The sequence below is a fragment of the Aptenodytes patagonicus genome, chromosome 1 (assembly GCF_965638725.1).
Source record: "Aptenodytes patagonicus chromosome 1, bAptPat1.pri.cur, whole genome shotgun sequence".
NCBI lineage: Eukaryota > Metazoa > Chordata > Aves > Sphenisciformes > Spheniscidae > Aptenodytes > Aptenodytes patagonicus.
Window position 1 is genome coordinate 78,098,546 of NC_134949.1, and position 26,279 is coordinate 78,124,824.

At 41.9% G+C, this 26,279-nt stretch overlaps 1 protein-coding gene across 5 annotated transcripts in view; it reads right to left on the reverse strand.

The window, feature by feature from the left end:
- The window catches only part of SCUBE1 (signal peptide, CUB domain and EGF like domain containing 1), a 223,332-nt gene extending 197,892 nt beyond the window's left edge, over positions 1–25,440 (reverse strand). For all 5 annotated transcript variants that reach the window (XM_076343880.1, XM_076343872.1, XM_076343862.1 and 2 more), the window contains exons 1-2: positions 25,326–25,440; positions 22,365–22,487 (exon numbers count right to left, since the gene is read on the reverse strand). In XM_076343880.1, the coding sequence (XP_076199995.1) occupies positions 22,365–22,487; positions 25,326–25,413 (211 nt within the window). In that variant the 5' untranslated portion in view covers positions 25,414–25,440. The remainder of the gene's footprint in view (positions 1–22,364; positions 22,488–25,325) is intronic.
- Between the last annotated feature and the right edge of the window lie 839 nt (positions 25,441–26,279).

The window sequence follows — 26,279 nt, forward strand, 5'->3', positions numbered from 1 at the left end:
ACCAAACTATGTAGAGGTATGTCCAGCTGGTTAAACAGCACATATATTTTTAAAGTGTGAACAGCTTCATATTTAGAACTATCTTGTCTAAAAACATTTAGGATGCATTTGGAAGGCAGATGAGACATTGTCCCATTTATCACTGGCTGTAGGATGGAACTTTTTAACTTTTTATTTGTTTAATATTTTTTTCTTTGACCGCAATTATTATCTCCTAATTTTAGAGAAAGCACAGAGATCCTTATTTTGTCCTATGTCTGAATCTGTTTCCTATTATTACACTGATCACAGCAGGCATGAATCAAATTGTCAAGTCACACAGAGTAAGGATGGCCTTATGAGTCATCTTCACTGCTTGGGGAAAAAACAGACAAGCTTTCAGACACACAAGTCCTTCTCTAAGGAGGCAATGGAGTACATGAACTTCTGAGTTTATCAGCTGTAAAAAAAGCAGGTGTGTTTAGCATTTGTTATTTTTCAAGTTTTAGTTAATGATCTTCAAACATGGTTTATCATACAAAGGGAGAATTAAAGAGTCACATTTAAAGACACTAGTGGCTAGACAGTGTCAAGCATCCAATGCTGTCAGCAGAATTCAGCTGACCCAGCTCACATATTGTTAAATGAAACAGGGCAATAGACTGTGAAAATCCAAACTTCTGCAGTAGCTGAATGATTATATTTTACATTTTTGGTGAATGACCATCACATTCTTCATTCATTGATAAGAAATATGGTCTCTGGAGACTCCCTTCCTTATATTTTTCTTAAATTCACCTTCTCCTCCTTAGTTTCCTGTCTCTGTGCTCTTTCCTGTACACTTCCCTCCTTGCTTAAACTCCTAGTTCAAAGAGTTAGAAGAACATTTTTAATGGCCGGATATTGATATGCCAATCAAACTGACAACAGACAAATAAATCTACCCCTTTGATTCATTCTTTCAGGATGCCTGCAGTTTGAGGCAGGTATTACTGCTTCAGTGTACATGTGCTTTGCCAACGGAAAGTTATCACTGAAGTACAGTAGAATAAAAATTACTTAAAAAAATAAAGAAAGAACACAGAAACTGAAAGCTGAGATTCTGCATGCACTTGGTGCAATTTGCCAGCCACCTAAATACTCTTTACGGTGGCATATGTAACACCCCAGGAGCAGGAATGGAGAGGAGATCAAATAAATGACATGGAACACTTCATTTAGGGCCTTACAGAGTTTTTGACTGCTTAATTGACAAGTCTTCCTACTGCATTAACATTAGGTTTATATAGTGTTTTTTACCTAGATCACCTTTTGGGGGCCTAAAACCTTTGGACAGCTACACTCATTTATGGAAAAAAATAATTAAGCAGAGTTCTTTCCCTGGGGAAAAAACAGGTTTTCTATTCATATACCTGAGTATTATCCCTATGTGACATTTGCCATCTCAACCAGCACAATGGAGACTTATCTGGGACCATACCAGCTCCATTCATGGTTAATACAGCATTTTTCTAGATAAAACAAAAATTATTGTTATCCTGCATTACGCATCTTGAACCCTTGATTAGAGTTTGTTGTGGTTTGACATTTTTCTTAATTGATATTTAAACAGAATGGCTACAAGTTCTTTGAACTGCAAGTGAGATACCCAAATAAAGATGGATACCTGCAGAGCAAATAACAGTTTTAGAGTCTGTCTTTCTTTAGTAGCTGCCATGCCCGACAAGCTCAAGCAGAGAGATTTCCTGTTCACAAGCTGTTATGAATGTGAAACATGACATTTGACAGCATTTTTCCCACCAGTTCTAAATCACAGCCATTTCCACCACAATTCCCTCTTTTAATATAATGGGAAATGTTTGATTCCACATCTAATCTTGCAAGTTCTTGGAGATCTAATGGGAGAAAAATTTTGTGTGCCTTACTGCCGCAACTGGTGTGCATGCATCCTAATGATTGTCGTTTCAGTAAGTCACGGCAGGAGGCTATTCCTAGATCTTTAAATTGAAATACGCATCTAAAAACTTTGAGGGAGAGGTTTAAAACATCGAAACTAGCCGATTAATACAGACATCATTCACCTACTTTTTTTCCAACCCCCATAGGCATCTCCCTCATTCTCACATTGCGTACCTCCAGCATTCCTTTGCATTTCATTTTTAAATTTCTGTCCATTGACAAAAGGAAACAATCCCAAGCTTCAATTCTGAAATAGATTTCCTTATTACCTGTCAGTGGATGAACATTAACTTATTTTCTGTGTCCCTTCACGTGGGAGAACAGAAGGTGGCTATTCCTTATTGCTCATTTCAGAATGAGTCAGTGGCAGATCACGTACTGTAAAAAGGAAGATTTCTTGATACCATATAGCACATGCTTCATTAGTCCCTGGCAGATTAACACTACTTTGGTTTCAGGCTGAACAGCTAAGGCCACAAGCAGTATGAGAGGCTATATAGCAGTGGTTTTCAACCTTCTTGGATATGAGGAACTGTTACGTTTTCCAGCAGAGGTGCAAATCCTTGTATAGCAAATTTATGTCTTCTGACAGCAGACTTAACCTCTTCAAACTAGTTTTTCCACATGTGCTTTAACAGTAGTCCTTGGGCTACTGCAGACTCCTAGCTGAGAACTGTTCTGCTGTGCTGGTTAACCACTTGGGAAATATTATGTAATTTACGTCATGTAGGACTTGTAAAATGTAGGGCTTCCTGTCATCCTGTGTTACTTGGTCAAACTCCCTACTTTGTATGGGACACATATCAGACATGAATTTTACCAGCCTACAAAAACTCCCATGAGAGTACCATACAACTAATCTATCTATGAGCAGAGCAACTCTGCATTACATACTCTGTTGTGCACTGCCACAAGAGAATCATTGCACGTACTGAAATACCCTGTTCAGGGCTGCCTTTCATTTCAACATGTACTAAAATCATGTGGCTACTTCTAAACATGATACATAGGGGATCCATGGATTTGTGTCCACTGACAATGCTGGACCTAATGGTTATGAAGCCCAAGAAACCAGCTCTGCCTATTATTTTGTCACCTGTTCCCCAAATGCAGACAAATTCAAACAGTTCCCCAACAGCATCCTTTATGAAGTGAAGGCCTCCCAGCATTTTGCTTTGCAGAGAACAGCAAAGAGCAGCCTGTAAGGACTGCCGCTTTAAGTCCTTCACAAGTATGAAGACTCTTAACTCCTTACCTATTAAACAGCTGCTGACTGGAGGATAACTTGGATGATCAAAGCACAGATCCTTCTTTGTTTCAGAATCATTATGTTTATTTTTGCCGTAAGTAGTTTTTCCAACTACAGAAGTGTTTTTATAGGAAGGTCCACATGATAGTAAAACAGCTAACAGACACATAGAACGTACTGAAAAATGAGAGTATGGGTCATTCATTACCACTCAATGAAATAAAAGTCCCTCGCACCTCATGGTAATTAAGACTCCAGAGTAACTTTGGCAAGAGTAATATATTAATACCAGCATGTTGCCTAACTTCCAATATCAATCATTTTACATTTCACTTTTCTTATCCAGGAGATAGTACTGGGGATTTCATATTTTCCTTCTCTTTTCTATGGTGTTGTGCACTGATAGTAAGTCTGCTTAAAAATTATTTCAGTGCTCCAGCCTAGATACAGCTACATTATCTGTATATAATTTATGTTTTCAGGAGAGTGGTAAGTATTCATTTTTCTTATGAGTCCCTTGCAGGGCTGTGGGTACTCAGCATCTTTAGGAAACAAACTGAGTAAAATTAGTTGAGACGACCCTACATTTAAGAGAAATGTCTCCTTTATGAGCTTGATAAATTTGCTTCAAAAAGATCTGAGAAGACTAAAGTGAATAGAAATTAGATCAAAGATTTACAATTTTTTTAAAAATCTGAGATAGGCTTACAAAATGCTCAAACTCATTTTTGTCCATCACCCTTCAGCTTTGTGTACCGTATAGAAGGTAAAAAAGTTACTAGGCTACAGATTTTGTTATTATGCGAGAGTTGAAGATGATCAAGTCACATTTTGTTTCTGTAATGACATTCAACTTGTCACAGAATTGTGTTTCAGAATCTCAACTTTCAGTAACTTAAAATCTTATTAAACCTGTGACAATAAAGATAATACCCTAAATGTGAGTGCACACAAAGCACTGTCTGAAACAGTTCGCAGCTCTAAGAGCTGTCTCAATCAGAAGTCATGGATTTGGAAGCTGTACAATCATGAAAAGTGGAATTATTTTCAAGATGCCAAAACATTTGGCAATTTGGCTGCACAACTCAGAATTCTGGCACAGCCTCTCAGCTTCTTAACAACAATTCTATCTCCACAATGTATAAAGTACCTGCCATGTAATTTTGTTTGGGTGTATAGACCAAACATTTTCCATTTTTTGAAAGCATGGCCCTGGCCAGTATCAACAAGAAGCTCTAGATGCTGTTGTAGTAGATCAATGCAAAAGGGTTTTATTTTCAAACAAATATTACAATAATGTAATTTCTGGATTCAAGCTTTTTATTCCTGAAACAGAGAACCCTGTCCTACTGATACATGCTAACAATTCTATAACTTTATTTACAATCAGAGTTCATCAGTTATGATGTAGGGTCCCCTTAGTCTTCCAAAAAGCCACGCAGAAATTGGTCTTGTGAGCCAGAGCTCTATTTATCACCAGAGACAAATAATAATAGAGAAAATCTGAAAACCAGTGGTAAGCAGCCTTTGGTTTTTGACCTGTGGATGTGTAACAGTTGTCCAGCAGAGACACAGATCTACAGATAGTGAACATCCAGCTTTTCCATCATTACCCTTTACAGACTCTTCAAAACATTGTCTGGACTCTTTGGCCAGTACAGAAGTAAGCAAGAGCATGGGCTCTCTGAACAGGAACTAATGAAGTTACACACTCTCCTTTGCCTGGCATGCAGGGGTGAGGGTTAGATGAGGGGGCAGGCTGTACAAACACCTATTTCATAGTGAGGAAAATCCAGGAAAAGCGGTAAGGATGAAATTTAAAATTCAAACGTGAAAAACACCATTGCTGACCTGGGAATCATCAAATATTGTCAATTATAAGCTGTGCTCACATCTGATGTTTGGACAAGAAAGAAAGATAGAGCAAACAGATGCAATCAACTAGCTTTGCCAAGAAATCAGACATTTCTGCTCCAGCGTTCAAATATCCTGTACTAGAAAGCATACACAGCTTCCAGCACTGTTAATGCTATTCAGTGAAAAAAGAATGAAACTGCAGATACGGAAATAGTAACATGGGCATTTGCTGAAAATTGAAGAGAGCTCATATTCATAGCCTGGAAATTTTCCTTTTGTAATTTTATGTAATTATATTTGTTTGTTACATTGGGGAGGATGTTAGGTAGAAAGAACCAAAGAAGGCCTACAACTTCTGTGCAGTATTCAAATAATAATATGCATTTGACAGAATGCACCATAGAAAGCCAGGCAGTCTAATTGTACTGCCCTCCTCCCCAACAGCAGAGGGATAAAAGTGGATAAGTTTATATAAATATTCTTTTAGTCCTGTAGAGTTATTCCCAATACTCTCATTTAGATGATTTATCATGAGATGCCTTTTACAGCAATGCTATTCTATTATGCACAGATAAGTAAAATGCAGCAATCTCTTGACTAAAGACTTGATTAACAACCCAATAAAGTTTGGTTTTTTTTTTTAAATTGGACAGTACATCCAATATAAAACTAGAGATTAGAGAAGTCACTTTTTGAAATGTTCTTGATGACTTCCCCATGCTTCTCCTTCCCATCTTCTACACAATCCCTCTTTTAAGGCTATATCTGGTGTATATTCATAGTATTTTTAAGATATATAAACAGAAGTCCAGGAGAGAACACATTACAACATCCGTGGTTATCCATTGAAAACGGGGCACCAAGGCCTGACTCACCCATGATTAACACAGGACTTCACCCGCAGTAAAAGGCTCAAAATGAAATAAATAGGGTTATGGGTGTTTATCCATGGCACCTAGTTTAACAATGTAACCATCTCAAGTTAGGTTAAACATCCAGATCAAGCTTTTCAAAGTACCCATTCATTTTTCACAACTGACTTGAGACTCTCCTTAACGAAATCTCTTTTTCAGAAAAGTGGGAAGGCCAGTCATTCTGAAGATATTGTTAGCTGCCAAGCCAAAAATTAATATCTGGTTCTGTAGGGTTTGGCCATGTAGAGAAACATGATGTGACACTCATGGTAAACAATAGTAGATGGGAGGCTGAAAAGAGACAGGTGTATATGAGTACCTGTTCTATATAGTTCTTTTCCAGTATACTGAGCATGACTAATCACCTATCTATCAGCTGTGAGTTTTGCAGAGCACCTGTAGAAGCAAACATACTCATTTTCCATTTCTATTCCGAAGATGCCATTAAACACAGTGATTTGAATGAAACTTCTGGCTCGAGAAGTCTCTAAATCTCTAGCTGCATTCTTCCATGTCCCGTTTTTTATAATCTACCCTAAACATCCACTATTGGCCACTGTCAGAGACTGCACATCAAGCTAGACACATCTTTGGTCAAACTCGGTCTGGCCAGCTTACGCACTTTCGATATTAAAAGATAAATACACATAGGTATGCGGCATGGGTAGGGACCAGAGTTCTTTGAACCCACTGTAAAGAGCTCTGATTTTACCTTCCTGTAATGGGTATAACTCAACAATCTTTGTACACTCCAGCAGCACAGAACATACAAGAAAGGAGAATAATACAATAAGGAGAAATTCTAAAAAATGCTTAAGGGGTATTCCAAAGATCTGATAACTAAGCAAACGAGACTGACATTCAGGAAGGTCTGTCCATCTCCATAACTGGCACAAGTGACTTTTCTTAGAAGTTACTTCTAAGTGAACATAAAGGTCTAGCAGGCTTAGTGTAGAGGACTCTTAATTTGCACTTAGCTTATGCAAGCAGACAACTCAGCTACTGGAATTAAAAGCAATGCAACTTAAACAAAGGTACAATCACATGGTCTAGCAGTGCTTCCTGAGTAGGACGCACCAAGAAAAATCTTAAGGCTTTAATTGTATTTAAATACAATTTAAAAAATCAGCTTTTTCCTAAAATAAAGTTGTGGGGGATTTGTTTTGTTTTGTTTTGTTTTAAACTATATGCCTGTGCTGGAGAGGTGAGGGCCTCTTAAATTAAAGAATTAAAAAAAAAATGTAAAGCTGAGACCGGGAGGATGAATTTCATAATGATCAAATGATAATACTGCATCTTAAAAATCCCGTGTCCTGGTTAAGTTCAAAGCACAATTAAATACAGAATATTTTCCCTTAATTTCAATGTACTTTGAATCTCACAGCTGTAGGCTCTTTGGCCCAGATACACCTCATCCAACTTTACACGCCTGCACTGCCCACATCTGCGTTAGAAAGAGACTTATTTTCAGGACGTGATTTATCTGACCTATTTTTGTCTCCATTAATACAAGGCGGACTGCATTAAGGAAATTCCTATTTCTCTCCATCAACTACAAAGGGAAAGCAAGGCGAACTGCTTAAGTGTACTGATCTCGGTAGTACACTACCGAGATCCGTATTTGGCCAGATGAAATCCACCCTTTGTACTCTTCAGATACCCCTGAAATCAACAGAAACTCTACCAGTATACCAAATGCTCAATAGACAGAGCCAGGGCCTCCCTCCCAATATAACAGACTTTATTTTTACTGGAAGTTAGGTCTCAGGAAGGAGTGCAACGTGAAGCCCATAATCAACTGTCTGAGAACAATTTAAATATTAAACTAAATGAATTATAGGATGTATTATTAACGGTTGTAATTATATGCCTAGTACACCAATTAATTGAAGCGACTGACAAGCGTTCACTTGAGGATAGAGAAATGCAGGAAGCTAATATTTGTATTAATTCACGTTAATTTTGTAACTCATGACCCCAGAAAACTTTTAAAATAAAGGGCAGCAACATGTTTTCAAATTACCACAGGAAAAGTAAAGTAATCCCACCAACATGTTTTCAAATTACCACAGGAAAAGTAAAGTAATCCCACCCCCCACCAGTCAAACAATTTTACAGCCAGCAGAAGGCACAAAACCACATGGAGGACATATTTTTAATTAAGTGCAATATAAGGAGAATAATGGTTACCTGTATTCAGTCTAAACAATTATTATCAAAAGGGCCTTAGCATTTTAAAATAAGCCATTTAAGAAAGGCTTACTGTTTTAAACATAGGCTGTTTCCGATTATAAAGTAGAGCTTTTAATTAAGATTAGTAAGGCCTAATTCAAGCTATAATTTGGTTCCTTTAGTTAGCAAATATCTATTAAAACTGAGCAATTAAGGTTAAATGGGTTAAAGCATTTAAAGCACTCCCCCCTGCTTCAAATACTATAATAGAAAAGACCATGTCAGGGACTAATTCAGACCAGAAGACACGTATTTCCCTTAAGTTTTATACTTCCTTGTTGATCATAAAGTTTACTAAAGAAGAATCCATTGGTTAACTAGATTTTCAATGGAACATAACATTGTTATGTTTGTATGTTACAGCTTACCATGCATAATTTAAAAAACAAAATATAAAATATGAATTCTGTAATTTTATAAATATAAAGTTTGCTGCTATTATGGCTTTTCTCCCTTAATTTTATATTCATATTTTATATTTACATATAATTTTATATAGTTCAGTAATAAAAATATATAGTAAACTTCCCAGTAGCATATTTCACCCTTTTGATAGTTGTGTTCATACCTGGCATAACGGTCTTAAGTGCCTACGTTGCGTGTGTACTTCTGACAGGTAAAGGTAGAAGTATACTATGATTTGTATTACTTAACATAAACCTCCTTTCAGAGCATTCCCACCTCACCTTCCACTTCCCATTTTTCACAGCTTCTTCAAAGACTGAAATTCTTCATGCTTGGTCTCATCTTTGAGATCAAGTTATTTTAGCAAGTTCAAGCAAAGTCAGCTGAGCAAGCTTGAGACCTGTATTTCTGAGGGCATGACACACACCCACACATACCCCTGCCCAGCTGTGGCAGAGCCCTCACCCAGCAGGACCCTCTGTAACACTCACACCCACACAGCAAACCTCTCAAACGTTTTCTGGACTCTTCAGGACTCCCCACGAGCACACAAATCTTGCCTATATAAATCAGATAATGTGATCAAGAAACCAGGCTGTCCTTTTCATTAAACACGAGACCTACAGAATATGCTGTGTGCAAACAGGATCGTTCAGGTGGCTTCACAATTACAAACACGGGGACTTTCCTCAATGAATGGCAACATTAACAGAAACATGCCAGCCCTTCCTGAGGATACTTAAATATATTATAATGATATACTAAAATAAAGGTTTTCTGAAGGAATGTGGGCACACACAGGTATTCATATATGCATATGCACTCAGTTTGTGCAACAAAGTCCAGTGAAAGCACTCAGAAATGTGCATTGGAAACTTTTGTATTAACTCGAAGTAAATTATGTCAATAAGCTGTTCTAGAAAATGGATGCAATTGCTGCTGCTATCCTGAATAGATTTGTGTGAATTCCCTATTCAGAATAATCGCTAAAGCTTTTGGGTTTAGCTTCATAAGACCACATGTGGTGCAGTCAACCAATTTTTTTTTTCTTTATATATAATGCAGTTCTCACACTTCCCTCAAGAAAAAGAATTTTTAAAAGATTTCAAAACAGAAACAGTGAAAGGATATAAAGTGTCAGAAGCATAAAGGAGAGAAATCATTTTTATATAGGTTTAGAAGTGACTGTTAACATAAAACTTAAGTGGTAACACCTTGGATTTTATCTATATCACAAAAAAAGTTGTTTCCTAGTAAACTGGAATGGTTAATCATACTATAAACAACAATTTGAGGGTGTTTTCTTCATTGTTAAAGCTTTTGAGAGAACTGTAATAGAAAAGTTCTTCCATTCTGAAGCCATAATCTCCTTAGATGTAAAACGGCTTGTATACAGAATAAACCGCTTCCATTTTCATATAATGAAACAGTCTATACCTAATGAAACAACTTATTCCCAACCAAACCATTTTAGTCTTCAGGTTTTTATTTCAGGAAAACAGGCTGAGGTTGTCTATTCCTGCCTTATGCTCATTCCCTGGCTCACTCTTACAAGTCAAAACAGGCACAGGTCAGAGTAATTCTGGCAGCCCTCCTTCCCTCATTTATTCCTTGCACTCTGAATACGTCTACACGCTCCAGTCTGAACAGAGGTAAATTCGCTTTCCTAGGAATTCAAGCCAAGCAAAAGCCACAGGGCTCCACTTGTGTCTGCCCTCTAGTAGCCAGATAGTTCACAGTTAGCCTCCCTGGTGAAGCAGTCTCACGGCTTTGGCTCAGTCTGCAACACAGGCCAAGCGAGACTGCCTTTCCCCAGTGTGCCCATGCAGACAAAGCCACTATGGGAGCCCTTGGGAAAATCCTGTAGCAGTCAGAAGCAGGAGCAAGCAGTTCGGAGCACCTGCCTTTCCGGTGTGTGGTATACTGAGACCAGTATTAAGGATCAGATGAACTGTACCATTGCACAAACAGTAATTGGGCTGGTTTCAGAGAAAAGTGACATGTGGGGAGAAGGATGTAGAAAGAGGAACTTTGATCATACTCATCTTTAGACAGGTTGGAATGCATCAGAAAAATGGAAATTTCTAAATAAAGTCAGACTTTGGTGCTCTGTAGTTAGATAAAAATATAGGCATGTCTCGAAATCACAGTTTTTATGGCATTCTTTTCAAGAGAGTTTAGCAAACAGAAAAGTGCAAAAAGAATAAAGGCACAGCTCTGCTCAGTAAAGACACTACCATCTCTAGAGGTATGAAGTCAGATATCAAATTCCTCCTACATATGTGCTGCCAAAAAATTAAGATATGCATTACCTGTGCTCCCCATTCAGCAAAATAGATACCCACTTATTTCAAGCACTTTTTCACTGTAACAGGGAGACAACTTGCCTGAGAGTTTTGAACGTAGCCTCCGCTTCCAGATAATGAAATCAGAACAAAGGCACTTCAGTGCAATTTCCGTCTGACAATAGCAAGAACTAGGATGCACAGAAGTTACGTCCTATAGTATTTTCCGCAATGGTATGTCCAACAAATACCTACTCCTGCAGAGGCTCCCATTCTCTGGTCTCTGAAGCACATTCTGCAGCAACACTGCCCACCCCAAACATTAATAATCACCAAATCAGTATTATGCATAATTTTTTGTTTTTCCCCCAGTTAAATTTTTGGTGTTCTGAGAGCACAATGACTTGTTAAACATAAGGACTGACAGTGGTTCATGCAGACTAAGGCATGGGAACAATGGTATGCAGTTTAGCAATCTCAAGCTGAGAGAGTAAATGAAAATTGGCTTTTATCTTCTCTGAGATAACAGCTTATCTGCTTAACAAATTGATTACAGGAACCAGAATGATCTGAAGGTCATTTAATCTATTTAATATTCCTGATTCTGCCTTTGGTGGCTGTACTGTAAAACATCATCAGTAGTTGTGAAAGCATGGTCTTGAATTTGAGATGTTATCTATGGGGTCTACAGCACCAAACAAACAGCTCACGTGTTAAGCACTAAGTTCAGGTCTAAAGCACCTGCAAGATGAAGGTCTTACATCAGCTTATTAAATGATCCAGATCTTTTTTTTCTATTCCTTGGTCACTGAAGGAAAAACTGTGATCTTCTACAACTCCAGAGAAGGAGCGCTGTGAAGTAAAATAAGACAGTATCTTCAATTTAATAAAGCACTTAAACAGAATTACTTTAAAGGGTAACAGCTTCTTAAGATTAAGCACATGCTCAAGTACTCTGATGAATCAAGGCATTTGAACAAAACGACTCTTCAAACTGTACAGTAAGTGTATTCCTTTTGCTGAGCATCTTAAATGTGTAGAAAAGTCTTGAAGTTTCAAGAAACTACCTTCAGCTTCTTATAGCTCTGCCAAACATTTATGTATGGGCTAGAATTTTTCATGCAAGGTATCTGCTTTAAAAGCAGGTCTTTTTTTTCAGCTGAAATGTAAAACAAATATAATACATACTAAAACAAAGAAAAAAACCCAGAAACTTGGTTTTTTTCTAAAGTGATTATATGGAAAATTCACTGCTTTACTATGTTTAAAAAAATCTCCCCCAATTACTTGAACAGATTTAATGCTCTCAGATTTTGTTTCCTGTAAGGAGGCAGGGAGTTACTTTTCAGCAGATTTCTTGGGACGGAAAAAGCTGGCCAAATTACAGCTGACAATTCACCAAACAAAAAATAGCCATTTAAAAAATCATTAAAAAAAAAAAATCAGTCAAATAAATTCACAAGTTCAGCAGGCATCTGCTGAAATTTAGATAGCTAAAGTTTCTAAAATGTCCTTCTTGGTTGGTGTTTTTTCAGCCTTAGGCTGTAGTTTCACAACACAATGGCTCCAGAAACTAAGCCAGATGAGGAAGTCTATTCAACTTGTCCACCACCACCTTCTCCCTGCCATTTGTTTCAGCCTCTATACCCCAGTTCATTGTCTTTTCAGTGTAGAACAGCTTACAGAGCCATGCTGCAATACTTTCTTTTTTCTTCCACTTTTTGGGGGATTATTTCTGTGATATTCTTCACAGTATAGCCCCACATCAATTGCCCCTGTGCAAAAAAAAAAAAAAAAAAAAAAAAAAAAAAAAGCATGATCAAGCAAACAGGAACTCCCTAAATCAGTGCACTGAGGAAGTAGAGTGTTACTCCTTTTTCCAACCAGACTGTACACACGTTTTTCCTACAACTTCCTGCCATACATCTTCCATCTCAGGGCTACCTGAGGCTTGGTCAAACTTGCCCTGTAGTTAAGGCTCCCAGTTATCCTGGTCTAGAATGGGACTAGTCTAGGTTGGACTAGTACCACGGGTACAGAGACTGTATCTATCGTCCTCTTCCACGAGTACAAAGACTGTATCCACCATCCATGATTCCCATTACCTCCACAGTGTCCTAACCGCGTCAGAGTGGATGCTACCCGGCTCAAATGCAGAGGAGACAAAAGCCACATTAGTGGAGTTTATCTGGGCAAGGTTTAGGGAAGTAGCAGAAGGTCACATTCCCCAACTCCTCTGCCATCATCCAGCCAGAGGCTCCCTGACCACATCATGCATCAGCTTACGTTCAGCGTCAGAACAAAGAACATGTATTTTTGTAGTGCGATGGACACACATGAAGACAGTCCCCATAATCAAATGGGAGCTGACAAATGATGGCAAACAGCTATGCGAACATGTCTTTCCAGCCAGCCACCTGAGAAAAGAGCCATGGGTCTGCAGGGGTGGGAACAGCAGGGCATGCACTGAGGGACAGGTAAACTCTGAGCTGGTGGTGGGGGCCAGGAAAGAGGTGGAGAAAAAGGAAGAAAAAGGGAAAACTCTGAGAGCTGTCGGGAGCCGTTTTGACTTGAAGACAGAACTCAAGGGAAAGGACCGGTAAGGGGTCCTCAGAGCTTGCAGCTACCCGCTCTCCAGTCCCAGAGGTCTTGCTGTGGGACACTGGCTCTCAGAATAATACCGCTGTAACTGCAATACGCCACTGAGAGAGAGAACAAGGGAAGGAAAACTGAATAAAATAAAAAAGATGCAGGTGAACATACATTAGGAGAGGACAAAAGAAAGAGAAGAAGGATTTGCAGTAGGGAAATGACAAGGTTAAGAGACAGCTGAGTAACAGAATATACAAGACAACATAACGAAGACTGCAAGGAAGGGGGACTGCACCAGAAGTAAAGGTGACAGGTGGGAAAACAAGGAAAACTGGGCAGTGTCTGGCAGATGTATAAAGAATGAAGAAAAAAGGACAGACTCTTACATATTGAGCTTAGTATGCTCCTTCATCTTATTATAATTTTCCTGGCAGACAATTTACACTGTATATTTGGGGGAAAGGAGACGTTCCTTCTAAATACCAAGTTTACATCACCACAGGGGGCCACCCTGGGTTCTGCAGCCTAACAACTGTTGAGACTGATGAAATTTTATATATATTTATAAGTTCCCAGAGTACCCATAGACCATCCAGCAGACAAGGAGCTTATCAACTATTTAGAGAAGTGTCCTTGGAAAAAAACATATTTTTTCCAAATTGATTGTTACATGTAATGTTGCTGAAGAATGAGGCCATATTTCTAGCGGTATGGTATTTGTTTATGCAAACTATAGTGATATTTGTACCCAAGAAGCATTTCGGGGCGGGGGGGAGTTGGAGCAAATGTTCTTTTTCTAAGTAAAAATGGAAGATTTCCAAACTGGACCACCGGGGGAGCTGTTCACTGAAGCAGCATTATGGGCTGCCAGAAAGTAGGTCTGAGAGGTAGGACAGGGTAGGGAGGAAAAGGGAGAGGAGAAAACAATAGGGTGTGTGACACATGAGGACTGACGGTACTGTGAGCAGTTAAACAGGTCATGTCATCCCAACTAAGGGATATTCTGGTTTTATTAGATAAACTGCTGAACAAAGTCAGAAAAATAAAGCAATCTGAAATAAATAAATACACTAAAAAAAAAAAAAATCAAGGCTTGACCCTGGCCAAAACAAAAGCCCTATTCAAGGAACAGAAGAAGCACGAAGGAGAAAAGAAAAAGTTATCGTAAGCTGTTAATTCACTTAGGCTGTAATAAAACTCTGTCTTATTACAGAATGTTCTCAGGAGTATTTTCTTGCTTGCTACTTCTTCTCCATCCCCTAAGAAACTCCATTCCCTGAAGTAATTCAGAAAACTGGCAAGCTGAGAATCAAGTATTAAATAGTACCAGACAATTAAAAAAAAAAAAAAAAAAAAGGGACAGATATAGAAGACCTCAGAATTGGATTCTGGGAAACACTTATCAGCCTAAACCAAAAAAGATGCATCAAGTTACCAAATCAAATCAGTAGGATTTACAGACAGGCGGAGAAGAAAAAAAAAAAAAAAAAATGTAGTTACTAGCTCAAATCAAAGAAGCTAGTTTATATTCTCCCTCCCCCATTTTTTGACAACATGTACTGCTTCATTCTGGAAGCTGCTTTCAGTGAAATCAGCACAATGGCTCACCCAGAGAAAAGCTATAATCCATGTGAATAAAACCGGGAAGGAAGATTTGACCCTGAAATAAAAATCACCACAAAGCTGGGAGGTGGCAGCGTATCTCTTCCTCTGTGCTCAGATGGGCTGCTGCAAGCCAACAGGACAAAACCAGCATCACAGATTTGTAGCAACAGATCTCATCTAGAACACAGCCATTATGGGAGGGTGACATGAAGTTCAACACATGACATTAATGTCATCTGTTAAGGTATTGTAACTGTAAAACTAGAAAGCACAGCACAGTTCCTAACATTCACTGCAGACCTCAAGATTACTGGACAACCAATTCCGAAGTAATTCGATCAGTGTCAAAGCCTCAAGCACTAAACTGAGATGAAGTCACGAAATGGTTATACAGAAAATAACAAAATTAGAATAAGGATATGAACAAAGAATGAAACAATATTTAGGAAAAATTTTCACATTCCATCTTCCTGCAGCTTTTCAGAACAGGCAGACAAAGGGTGTAGATATCTGTGGTGTTTTCAGGGGAAAAAAACCTCAACACACCAACACAGAGCTATTCAGAAACTCTTTTGTTCCCCTGACAGATATGTAGTGGGATATTATTAGTAGATGTTATTAGTGGATTTGACCAAACCAACTTCCCAGAGCACCTCCTTGCAAGCAGTAACAGCAAGACTATGGATGTAGTGATAATATTCAGCCTGAAATGAGTCAATATTTGCAAGATCCCAGAGGATGACCCTTCCTTGAGAGAATGAATTCACCTTCTATTGCAATTAGAAGAATCATCAGTCAGGAAGAAGTCACTTAAGCTGCCTTGTTCAGTGGCATCCTGTTATTCAGCAGTGAGACAGACAGACAGCACCAGCCTGAGCCCACTAGAGTTGTGCAAGCATCAAGATGCCCAAGTTTCAGAAACCAGAGGACATCCAACAGTGTTCATTTACTCTCACACGACATCATTGATAAAGATGGTCCACTTAAGAAAGAATTGCTGAGAGTGGATTGACGGGAAGCCATAGAGCTCTTAAAAGAAATGGGATCATTGTACCATTTAAAAGACATCCAGAAGCCCGGTACTTACTTATCCCTGCAGACAAGAGGAGGCTTCAGTGCGAGATACTGGACCAGGAGCTGGGAAGTGAGAACTCTGAAATGTCCTGTTTCCAGGTTGATTGATTCAGAGCAGCCCTGTCACAATATTTGGATTAATTTTTGAAGAGCATGAGAAGAACACAGCAGATATTTGAAAGACTACAGTAAAATTAAAATCCAATGAGTGAGACCAGCTTCTTAAGAAAAAGAAAGATAAAACGGGTGAACAAGATTAAAATTGTAAGAAGAATATTAAGTCAAGCCTAGAGAAACAATCATTATTATTAAAATGGAATTGATGAGTAGATAAATTTTCTATATGTTTTTCCAGTTGTTAAGATTTGGTTTAAATCCTTTAAAAACAGATCTAACAAACAGGTATAAGAAGAAACTTGGCCTCACACCCACAAAATTACTGAAGATTATAATGAGTGGTTTATCTACACCATTTCTGATTCATTGTAAATGCAATGAGCTATCATTTTATACTTCCGTGTATTGCTGCAAACACCGTGAGTAGTTTAAATTTTGGCTTAGGATATTATTGTACCTGCAGCATGAAGACAGAATTGCACGTGCTATCACAAGAGTCTCAAACATTTGCCAAAGTAAGAAATTCACTATCCTGTTGTTTCCACAAAATTAGAATTCCTAGTTCAGAAAAGGGCTTTTAGTTAACAGTTTAGAGATGATCTGTACGATACTTTGCTTTTCTGTCTGCAGCAACAGATCATGTCAGAAACAAAGCCAAACGTCTCAGAACATCAATGGAAATAACAAAATCTAGGTATATCAATGCAAGTATTTTTCCAGATACCATATTGAGTATCTCCATCCACTGTACACAGACAAATGTTAGGAACTATGGCAGAAGTTGCGATAAGCAGCATATCAGCCCCAGATTAGGAGATGCCTTGCTAGATTGTTTGGCTGTACGTTTTCCAGAAGCTTCCTTCAGCTAAGCAGCCCTTAGATAAGCACCGGGCTTCAGAAAGGACAATTAGTCTGTGTTTCCGAACGGACATATGCAGAATATAACCTGCTGTGGGGCTGAATATGCCTGTGATTGAGGCAGGAATGGTTTATCTTATTTTGAGATTGTATCATGCTTAAACCCAGTGAGGTGCTATCACTGGGGTAATCAAGAATAACAGCCCCCTTTGCAGATTACTATGACCACCTGCCTGTTTATCTGGAATGATTACTTACATTAGGAAAAGGACTGCAAGTACATCGACATATGACAAACTTACATCACTAGAACTCCACAGGCCTACTCAGCTAGCAGTCAAGCAGAACTTCTGCTGATACAGCACAAATTTCCAACACGAGCAGAAACCTGAAAATCACCCTCTCAAGGCAGACTCTGCCGAGATACTTTGCCATGGTACATGTATGTTGCCCTCAGCGAGAAGTCCATCAACAATGTTATTAAGCTTCACAGCAGGAATAAAAATAAAAAAAAAAAGTACAGCTGAAAGTTGTGAACATTTCTCTTCTGTACATAGAGTTCAAGAAACATGACAATAACTGAATGAGACCAATTATTAAAAGAACTGAAGAATAGTTATGCAAATACTATGAAAGACAGTAGAAGAAAGGCACCAAGAAGGAAATCTTATTCAATATGGGAAAGCTCAGAGCAGAGCTTTGCAACCCAGCAGCAACAGGTCTCAGTGAACATGTCTTAAGGAAAAAAATCACATCCACCCAATCAAATCCTCTACATACTGAAGAGAAAGAGTGCTACACGTAAGGTATCATCCAAAAAGAAAAAAGAAGCTACAGCTAGAGCAACTCACCGAAATCACAGTCACACTGGGGATAAACAGTAGGCCGAGGGAAAAAAAAAGTTTTAAAACAGAGAATAAAGTTAACACACTAGCTGGATATAAAATGGGCACAGATAAACATCAACCAAAAATTATACAGACTATTTTAACCATTAATGGTGTGAGGGTTTGGAATAGCCTGAGAAGTAGCATGGGCAAAAAAAATTAACTAGGTTTGAGAGCTAAACCCCTTCATAAACTGTTCAATGACAGAGTACCCTACAACAGCAAACACACAACATTGGCATCGGGGACAAAGGAGGCCCTGTCAAGGCCTAGGGAACCTCAGGACTTGGAATCCTTTTGAATACTCTGGAATTTCCATTGTTTTGACACAATTTTCCAGGTAACAATTTTATTGAGATACCAACCTGTGGGGAGACCAAAAGTCAATGTAGAGAAGGTAAGGAGGAAGACCTAGGGAACATGAAAGAGCATGCTTGCAGCTGAATGCAGACCACTGCATTTCAGGTATTGACTAAAATCACAACAGGGAAGATTTCCTAGGTACCAGCAGGTCCGCCAGGGCAACTGAATCCGTTATCAATGAATAGATTTTGTATATTGAATAGAAATGGACAATTGAAAGCAAATATTTTTTTAAAGATTACCTGGGTTGGACATATTATTCTGTCCTATGAAAACACCAGCTAGAGAATTTGTGGTCAAAGGATATTGACATATTATGTGATATGGGGAAATATCATCATGGCAATGCTGACCATATGGCTTGACAAAGCATAGCAGATAGCTGGTTGGGGGAAAAAAAAAAAAAAAGGTAAACTGAAATCTACAGAGGGAAGCAGGAGACAGGACACAGGAAGAACAAGCAACTCTTCTGTCTGGAGAAACAACTGTGCTCCGTGGAAAGAAATAGGTCAGCTGGTTCAGGCAAGAAGGCTACACACAAAAAAAAGAAAGAAAAAAGGTAGGGTAGATCTGCAAACTGAGAAGTCATCTCAAATCCTCAGAAACTCTGGAGAAACCCAGTCCAAAAGACATTTTGGCAGAAAAGCAAAGTTCAGGAACAAATTCCCTGCTAAAGGAATTTAACAGACTGTCAAGAAAATGTTTCATTTCAGTATAATTGCTGCTAGAGCTCTCCACATGTCCTTAAAGGAATGTTTCTGTCTTACGTATTTCTCCCCACCCTTTAGGTCAGAGCAACAAAATATGCACAAAATCCTGCACAAGTGGCTGGGCTCCACATTTACTGCATTAGCCTAAAGATCCCATTTTTTAAAACTATTCATTTTCTTTGAACAAAAACCTATAAATAAATACACAAGAGTACACAAATACATATTCACATACTGGACATATTTGTACAAATATGTGCTCCGTTGCTTTTATAAAACTTAAGAATCATCCAAATCATGTTAGTTCCCATACTCTATCCCTTTCTCTAAAAATGGATTTTAAGTGAATGAAAGCAATATTTAAGACTGATGTTTAAAGTAAATTAACATGCACACCTTTCTAAATTAATTGTAATGCCTCAGTATAACCTAAACTGGCAGCTCACTAAAATTTATTAGAATAAATTTGATCATATAGTATCATTCTCTAAGCTCACTGCACTATATAAATTGCAATTCTGCTTGTTTAGTAAAATCTGGCTGTGTATGAGAGCCTGCACTATAAGGGAGTTAGTTATACCATAATGAATGTTCTTTAGACATGAAGCAATACAGGTAGATTGCTACAAACTTAGTTAAAGAGGCACATTATCTGTACAAAAGACATCCTTTTCTCATAGGTAACTAGTTTCAGTGATCAAAAGCTTATTTAGAAAAGCTCAGTTATAAAGACCCAGAATCGTTTAATGACCCAGCTTTGGGTTTGGCACACCAAAAACCATTCGGTGTATTTCATCTTTGTTATTACAAGCACAGTCACTGTTATCTTAAAAGATAATTTTTAATGGCTGATTACTGGTGTTGTCTTGTGACATAATATTAAATACCAATCAATACTGCTAGTCTGTTTATTTCTGTAGGTTTTGAATACTTGACCTCAAGATGCAAAATAAACCCACTCTATGTGAACAGCAGACCTGAAGCAGATCTTAGGTCTGCCACTGACTTGTGTGACCCTTCCTTCACCTCTATGGTTTCGAGTTTACTCACTTATAAAAAGGACATAATGATACCTGCCTGCACTGAAGGTACATAACTTCAGTAACAAAGTTTCAAAGTACTTTGGGATCAAATTAGGAGGTACTACATAAGTAATCTAAAATAAGCTCCAGAAAGGAAGCATCCAAAAATGTTTCAAGCTTTCTGCTTATGTTTGATATTAATTACAAGCTTAAGATATAGAGCTGATGCAAAATCTTTAGAACTGTTACTGTAACATTGTAAAAAAAGTTACATATCACACATAGTAACACCTGGTTTAGACACCTTCCATTCAATTACCTAACGTCTGAACAATTAACAGCCATGCAGAATGTGTTGCAGTCTGCCCCAGCTTACTTTACTTACCAAGCTTGTCAGACACTAAATTCCATTAGATACGAGTTTGACATCAGCCACAGAAACTCCATGATTCTGTACATCATTCCACAGAGAAATCCGATTTTTTACTACTTACTGAGCTCTCTTTTTTACTGAGCCAAGGTAAGTCAGGCAAAGAGAAATACATGTATTAAACAAGCATGAGTATCAGCCAGGTCTACCATTAAACAGAGCTCAACAGCTAAAATATAAGTAGTTAAAGCTTAACGAAACTTTTGATGTGGAAAACAAATACAACAAGAAGGACCAATTCTGTGAATGCTGTAACCTCCACAGCTGTGGCCTTGAGTACATTTTCTCTGCACAGAGCTCTCCCTGGAAGGGATGAATAGAGGAAGAAGTGGTGCTGAATGATTATTCCGTTTGCAAGAAAGAAAATCTGGCTTCCAAATGAACAGCAGCTCAGAGACGCTAGAGCACCAAGAGGTGGACAGTAGGAATTTGCCTCCATCGATTTAAGCCCAAGACAGAAAAATATGACAACCACAAAAATGCTTTATGAGGGCACTTGAACAAACACTTTGGAAGTCCATGGAGAATAATATGCGGTTTCAAATTTTTGTAGACTTCAGCAAAGTCATTTCTAGGTCTTTAATCTTTTTAATGGACTGGCCATATACATTTTGAAAAAGTTTCAGTCTGCCATAGAAAGAGAGACTTGGAAGGAGAATTTTTATAGCTGCTAAGCATCTACAAGTACAAAAAAACCCCAAATGACTTGCCTCTTTTATTTGTAAGGCATTCTGCTGTGATTACAATATTCGTTCTTTTCACCAGAGAACAACCTCTCTGCTGAGGTTCAATAGACAAGATGGAGTTCATAAAATCTGAAATATGAGTGTACACGGTGCCTAATAAAACATGCTAGGTCTTTTTCAACTGCAAGGATTGGTGTAAGGACACAGAGAAGTGAAACAACTTTTTTAAGCCTGTGTAAGTACAATAATCTGAAATAGTTCCTTTTAAAATAGTGTTCCACAGACCAAAGATAGGTGACCATGACGCACGCATAGTGTCAAAGAGAAGCAAGCTCCAGTGCCCTGTTGGAGTTGATACAGAAAAACACCTACTGTAACTGGCCCGGGGGGAACGAGGCTCTCGCTGGGCGAGAAGAGTGGCGGTAAATCACACGTTAGCCAGGCGGAAGGTGCAAGCTACCCCGTGCCTCAGAGGGACCCGAAGAGAGCGACCGGGACAGCCCGCAACACCGCGCCGGGCCAGGCTGGGGAGGCCGCAGGTCGGGCGGGGGCGGGCGCGGCCCCGCGGCTGCGGCGGAGGGAGGCGGCCCCGGCTCCCCGCAGCCCCGCTGGCCGGCCCGGCGGCGGGAGAAGGCACGAGGCCTCCCCGGACGCCTGCAGCCGGGAGGGACGGCCACCCGCAGGCACGGCGGCCGGCCCTCCCCGCCCGCTCTCCGCCGGGGAGCGAGCCAGGGGCCCCGGCCCGGCCCGGCGGCCGCGCCCCGGCGGGGCGGGCCCACGTGCTCGGCGCGGCGCTTCGAGCCCCCGGCGGCAGCGGGCCCAGCGCTGCCCGGGACAAGCTGGTGCTAACCCGGGAGTCGCCTCGGCGGGGAACGTCCCTCCCCCCCCCCCCCCCATTTTTTTTTTATTATTTTATTTTATTTTTAAAAGTAGGCTGGCGGACACGATGTTTGTGATGCCGGACAATTAGCAAAAGCAGCAGGGGGATGCTTGCCAATAAACACCGAGATTTGAGGTTAAGCAGCTGTAAATCTGCATTAATCGTTTCAGGAATTCAGCTATTTACAAAAGCTTTTAAAGAGCAAACAAATAAGAGACGGGAGGGGAGGAGAGATAGGAGAGGAGCCGAGCTGTCCTTACCTTCACATTGTTTCCCTTCGCCTTTATAGCCCGGCTTGCAGATGCATTTGTAGGATTTTGGTGTGTTTTGGCAAATTGCATCGATGTGACAGTCATCCGTAGCGTCTGCGCACTCGTCAACATCTGGAAGCACAGAACGAACCCGAAGAGCACAGATAAGAAGGGAGACCCGAGACACAGAAAACCGTCAAGGATAGATACTCCCCTTGAAGAAGCTGTTTGCTGGCCTTGCCTTCCGAGTGTCATCCTGGAAATGGGAACGCCTAAGGTCAAATAACTGAACAAACCAACGTGTTATTCTCCTTAAGTCATTTATAAGCGCTGCTCCACCGAGCTAGAGGGACTCGGTCCTACGTTTCTGCATTAGGAAATCATTAGACATACTAGAAATTAGCATCTGCTGTATAGGTCTGGTACTGGAGACCCACACCTTGGTAAAACAAGAGAGCTTTTAAACGACCTATAGGAGGAGGAAAAAAGCCCATTTGCATGTTCTAGCAAAGAGATCTTCTTCATTTAGAAAGATAAACCCTAGTTTAAATAAACTATGCTGGCGGGGGAATCAGAAAAAGAAATATTTGAATAGCAAAACCACATTAATCCTTTTTATTAAGAGGCAAAAAAATAAATAAATGGAAGACCATATGAAACTCGGTAAGTTAGCGTGGAGAAAAGCAACCTGCAATAACATCATCTACACGGACTAAAAGTCATTTAGAAGGAAGAGGTCCCAGCAGTCTTCCCGGCCCCTGCTCGGGCGGGTGCCTTACGGGTGAGCCGGACTCTGAAAGGGGGGACCCAGACCGCTTTTCTTGTTTGTAGAGGCTTCCTACCCTGAAAACATTTGAGCGACGGGCGTTCGTTTTCTCCCCCGGATTTAAAGAGGATGGGGGAGGGAGGAGGATGAGAGAGAGTCGAGATTTGGTAGTCGTGGGAATGTTAATGAAGTGAACATAGAAGGGGGGGGGGGAGCTCCGACCTATTCAGGGATGGGGTGTGCTGTTAACACGGGAACATTTAGAGCCCTGCCTAACCTGCCCTGCCCCCCCGCGCTCCCCACAGAGGGTCCCCGGCCACCCTGTCACCCGCAGCGCCCCACGCGAGGGGCTGCGGCGGGGGGCCGGGGCGGCGGGGCCGCCGCGGGGGAGGCGATGCCGCCGCCGTCGGAGACCGGCGCTGCCTCGGGGAGACCGGCCGGGCCGGGCCGGGCCGGGCCGCCCGCCGCCGACAGCCGTGGCCGCCGTGTCAATGACGCGCCTCGCACGGATTTCCTCACCATTTCAGGGGAGAGCCACATCTGGGGCTCCCGGGAGGAGAAAGGCGGGCAGGCAGGGTAGCGCTCTGCCCAGGAGGGGCGGGCTAGCAGCCGGGTAACGACTAGCAGGGCTGCACAGAGCACAGCCTCCCCTTCATTTTTAGGGGGTATCGAGGAGAGAGGGGTGCTGCGGAGGGACGGAGGGAGGGGGGCATCCAGCGAGAGACATGTGCAGCCGGTTTCATGCCAATTGGATTAACAGATCCTCAAAAAAGGTGCACTAAAGTGAGAACAGTTTCATTGTTAGCTTGAAATCCTAACGCGAATCGTTTCAGAAGTGCTCACTCGGCCATCCCCAGTGATAAAACACGGATCCTTCAAAGTCACCGGGGGCAGGAGGGGGCTATTTAGAGAGGGGAGAATAATCAGATATTGTGGCATGGCACACAGCGGAGAACTTCTCCGAGAGGTGCAGACCAGGACGGCCCCGCGGGGCACCTCAGGGCTCCGAGCAAGAGAATTGTCTGCACTCGGTATTGTTGTTATTTTTTTTTAAAGAAAGAGGGAAACAGTCTCCCCTTCCCAAACGCAGAGCGTTGTATTTTCTGGAAAAATGCAGGACTGCTGTAATCTGTTTCCTTCTTTCTTGCCCATTCGTTTATTTTAACCGCTGAGCCGGTTCAGATCTAGCTATGATTTACATGAATTAGCTTAGGGGGTCCGAGGGTGTTGCCCAGATCAGACACAGATCCAGTCAGTCAAGCACAAAAAGCAAAGAAGAAGGTTGGGTTTGTTGTTTTTTTTTTTTTGTTTTTTTTTTTTAAATGCTTTGGTTCATACTTTTGACTCATTAAACCGGCACCCATCTCCCATCAAGATCAGCAAAACTGACAGCTGGACTCTTTATAATGCCGTCAAAAATTCAAACTGCATTGAGCCAAGGGGGACATTTCACAGCAACCAGAGGATGCCTGGGAGTCAGGCGTGAATGCCAATGAGTCAAAAGAAAGGGCAAAACCAAATATGAGCCCCTGCTCTGCTCCGCACCTCACACTGCATTGCTTGGACTTCAAGAACTTCTACTCTGACTTCGTTCATTTTGTTGCATTTAAACTCTTGTATCTGAGGAAAAGGGATTCCCCCCCACTTCACCTTAAAGCACAATTTCAGAGACCGCATACACATCTTTAAGAAATCACTTTGGGCTTACAACATTCCTAGGCAGATGGGGGTTTTGGTTTGGTGGTTTTTTGGGTTTTTTCTTTTTTTTTTTTTTAAACACCGGAGCAAAGACTGAATGCCATTACTGCTACTAAACAGATACGAGCGCGGCTGTTAAGAAACAGCAGGTTTTTGGGTTAATGCGCAGACAGGGGAAACCTGTTAAGATACAACAGCCAACGCTTCCCCTGCGGAGTCTCTAAGGTTCAGCACAGATTTATCTCGTAGGCACTTAAGGAAAGTAACTTTTTCTTCCCAGTCTCTCCCTCCAGACGTCCCTTGGCTCCGGCAGTGTCACACACGCGAGAAAACGCCTCCCCACCGCAACTTCCAACACCCCCGGCACTGCTAGCAGCAAGAAGTGACCTCCCCCTCAACACCTTACGCCAGGGAGAGGAGAGCGGACAAACACGGTCCCCCCGGGGCCACGGCTCCGCGCCGCCCCAGCCTGGGGAAGGCGGCACGGCGGCGGAGCCCCCTCTTACCTGCGCCCCCGCTGCCTCCCGCCAACCTGCCGGCCCAGGCGAGAGCGAAAAGCAAACACCAGCGCCGCGAAAAGCAAACAGTGCCCATGATAATGATGCGATCCCCGGTGCCTGTCTGCGATAAGGGACGCGCTCGGGGCCGGCCGCGCGGAGCCGCCGGCGCTGACGCCCTGACAGCGCCCCGCTGATTCGCCGGGGCTCCCGCGGCGGGGGCGGTGCCGGCCGCCGGGGCGGGGCGGGGCGGGCCGGGGCGGGCCGGGCCGCCCCCGCCGCCTCGCCGCCCCCGGGACTGCCCCTGAGCCCCGCCGCCGCGGGTAGGGGGGTGGCCGGCGAGGCGGTTGAACTCTTCCCCGCCCCGAGAGGTGTCTGTTAGTCAGGCGCGCGGTGCTTATCGGCGTGATGCCCGCGCCCGTGCTAGCCACCGCTCGCGTCTCCCAACAGGTAGGAAGTCCCCAGCGAGCCGTTACCGGGCTTCGTCCTCGGGCGTCCCCAGCTGCGCGACCCCTGAGCTTTGTTCCCTTCAGGGGCCCGGGCGCGCGGGCGGAGCGTTAGCGCCCCCCCCCCCCCCGGAGGGCGCCCCCCCGCGGCTGGGGGCGGCACTGGGGGGCGCAGCCCCCTGCCCCTCGCAGGGAGCCGCCGGGAAACGGCTCCCCCCGAGCTGCGGGCTTTGAAGGCAGACAGTCCGGCGAACCCGGCCGCCCATCTCCTTGACAACCGCTGAGAGGGATTTTCCCCCTTCCTGGGATCAGACTAAAAGAAAACTTTTTTTTTGCCCCCCCCCCCCCCCCCCGCCTTCCTCTTAGCCTCGCCTAACTCCTAGCGCTGCCTTTCCCACTTCCCTCGGGTCATTACCAGCCGCTGGCTTTCTCCAGCGTTTTGAGGGCTTTGCTGCAGAGGCGCTCGCCCCCCTCCAGCCGACCACCCCGGCCAGCCTTCCCCTAGTCCTGCTCCTCC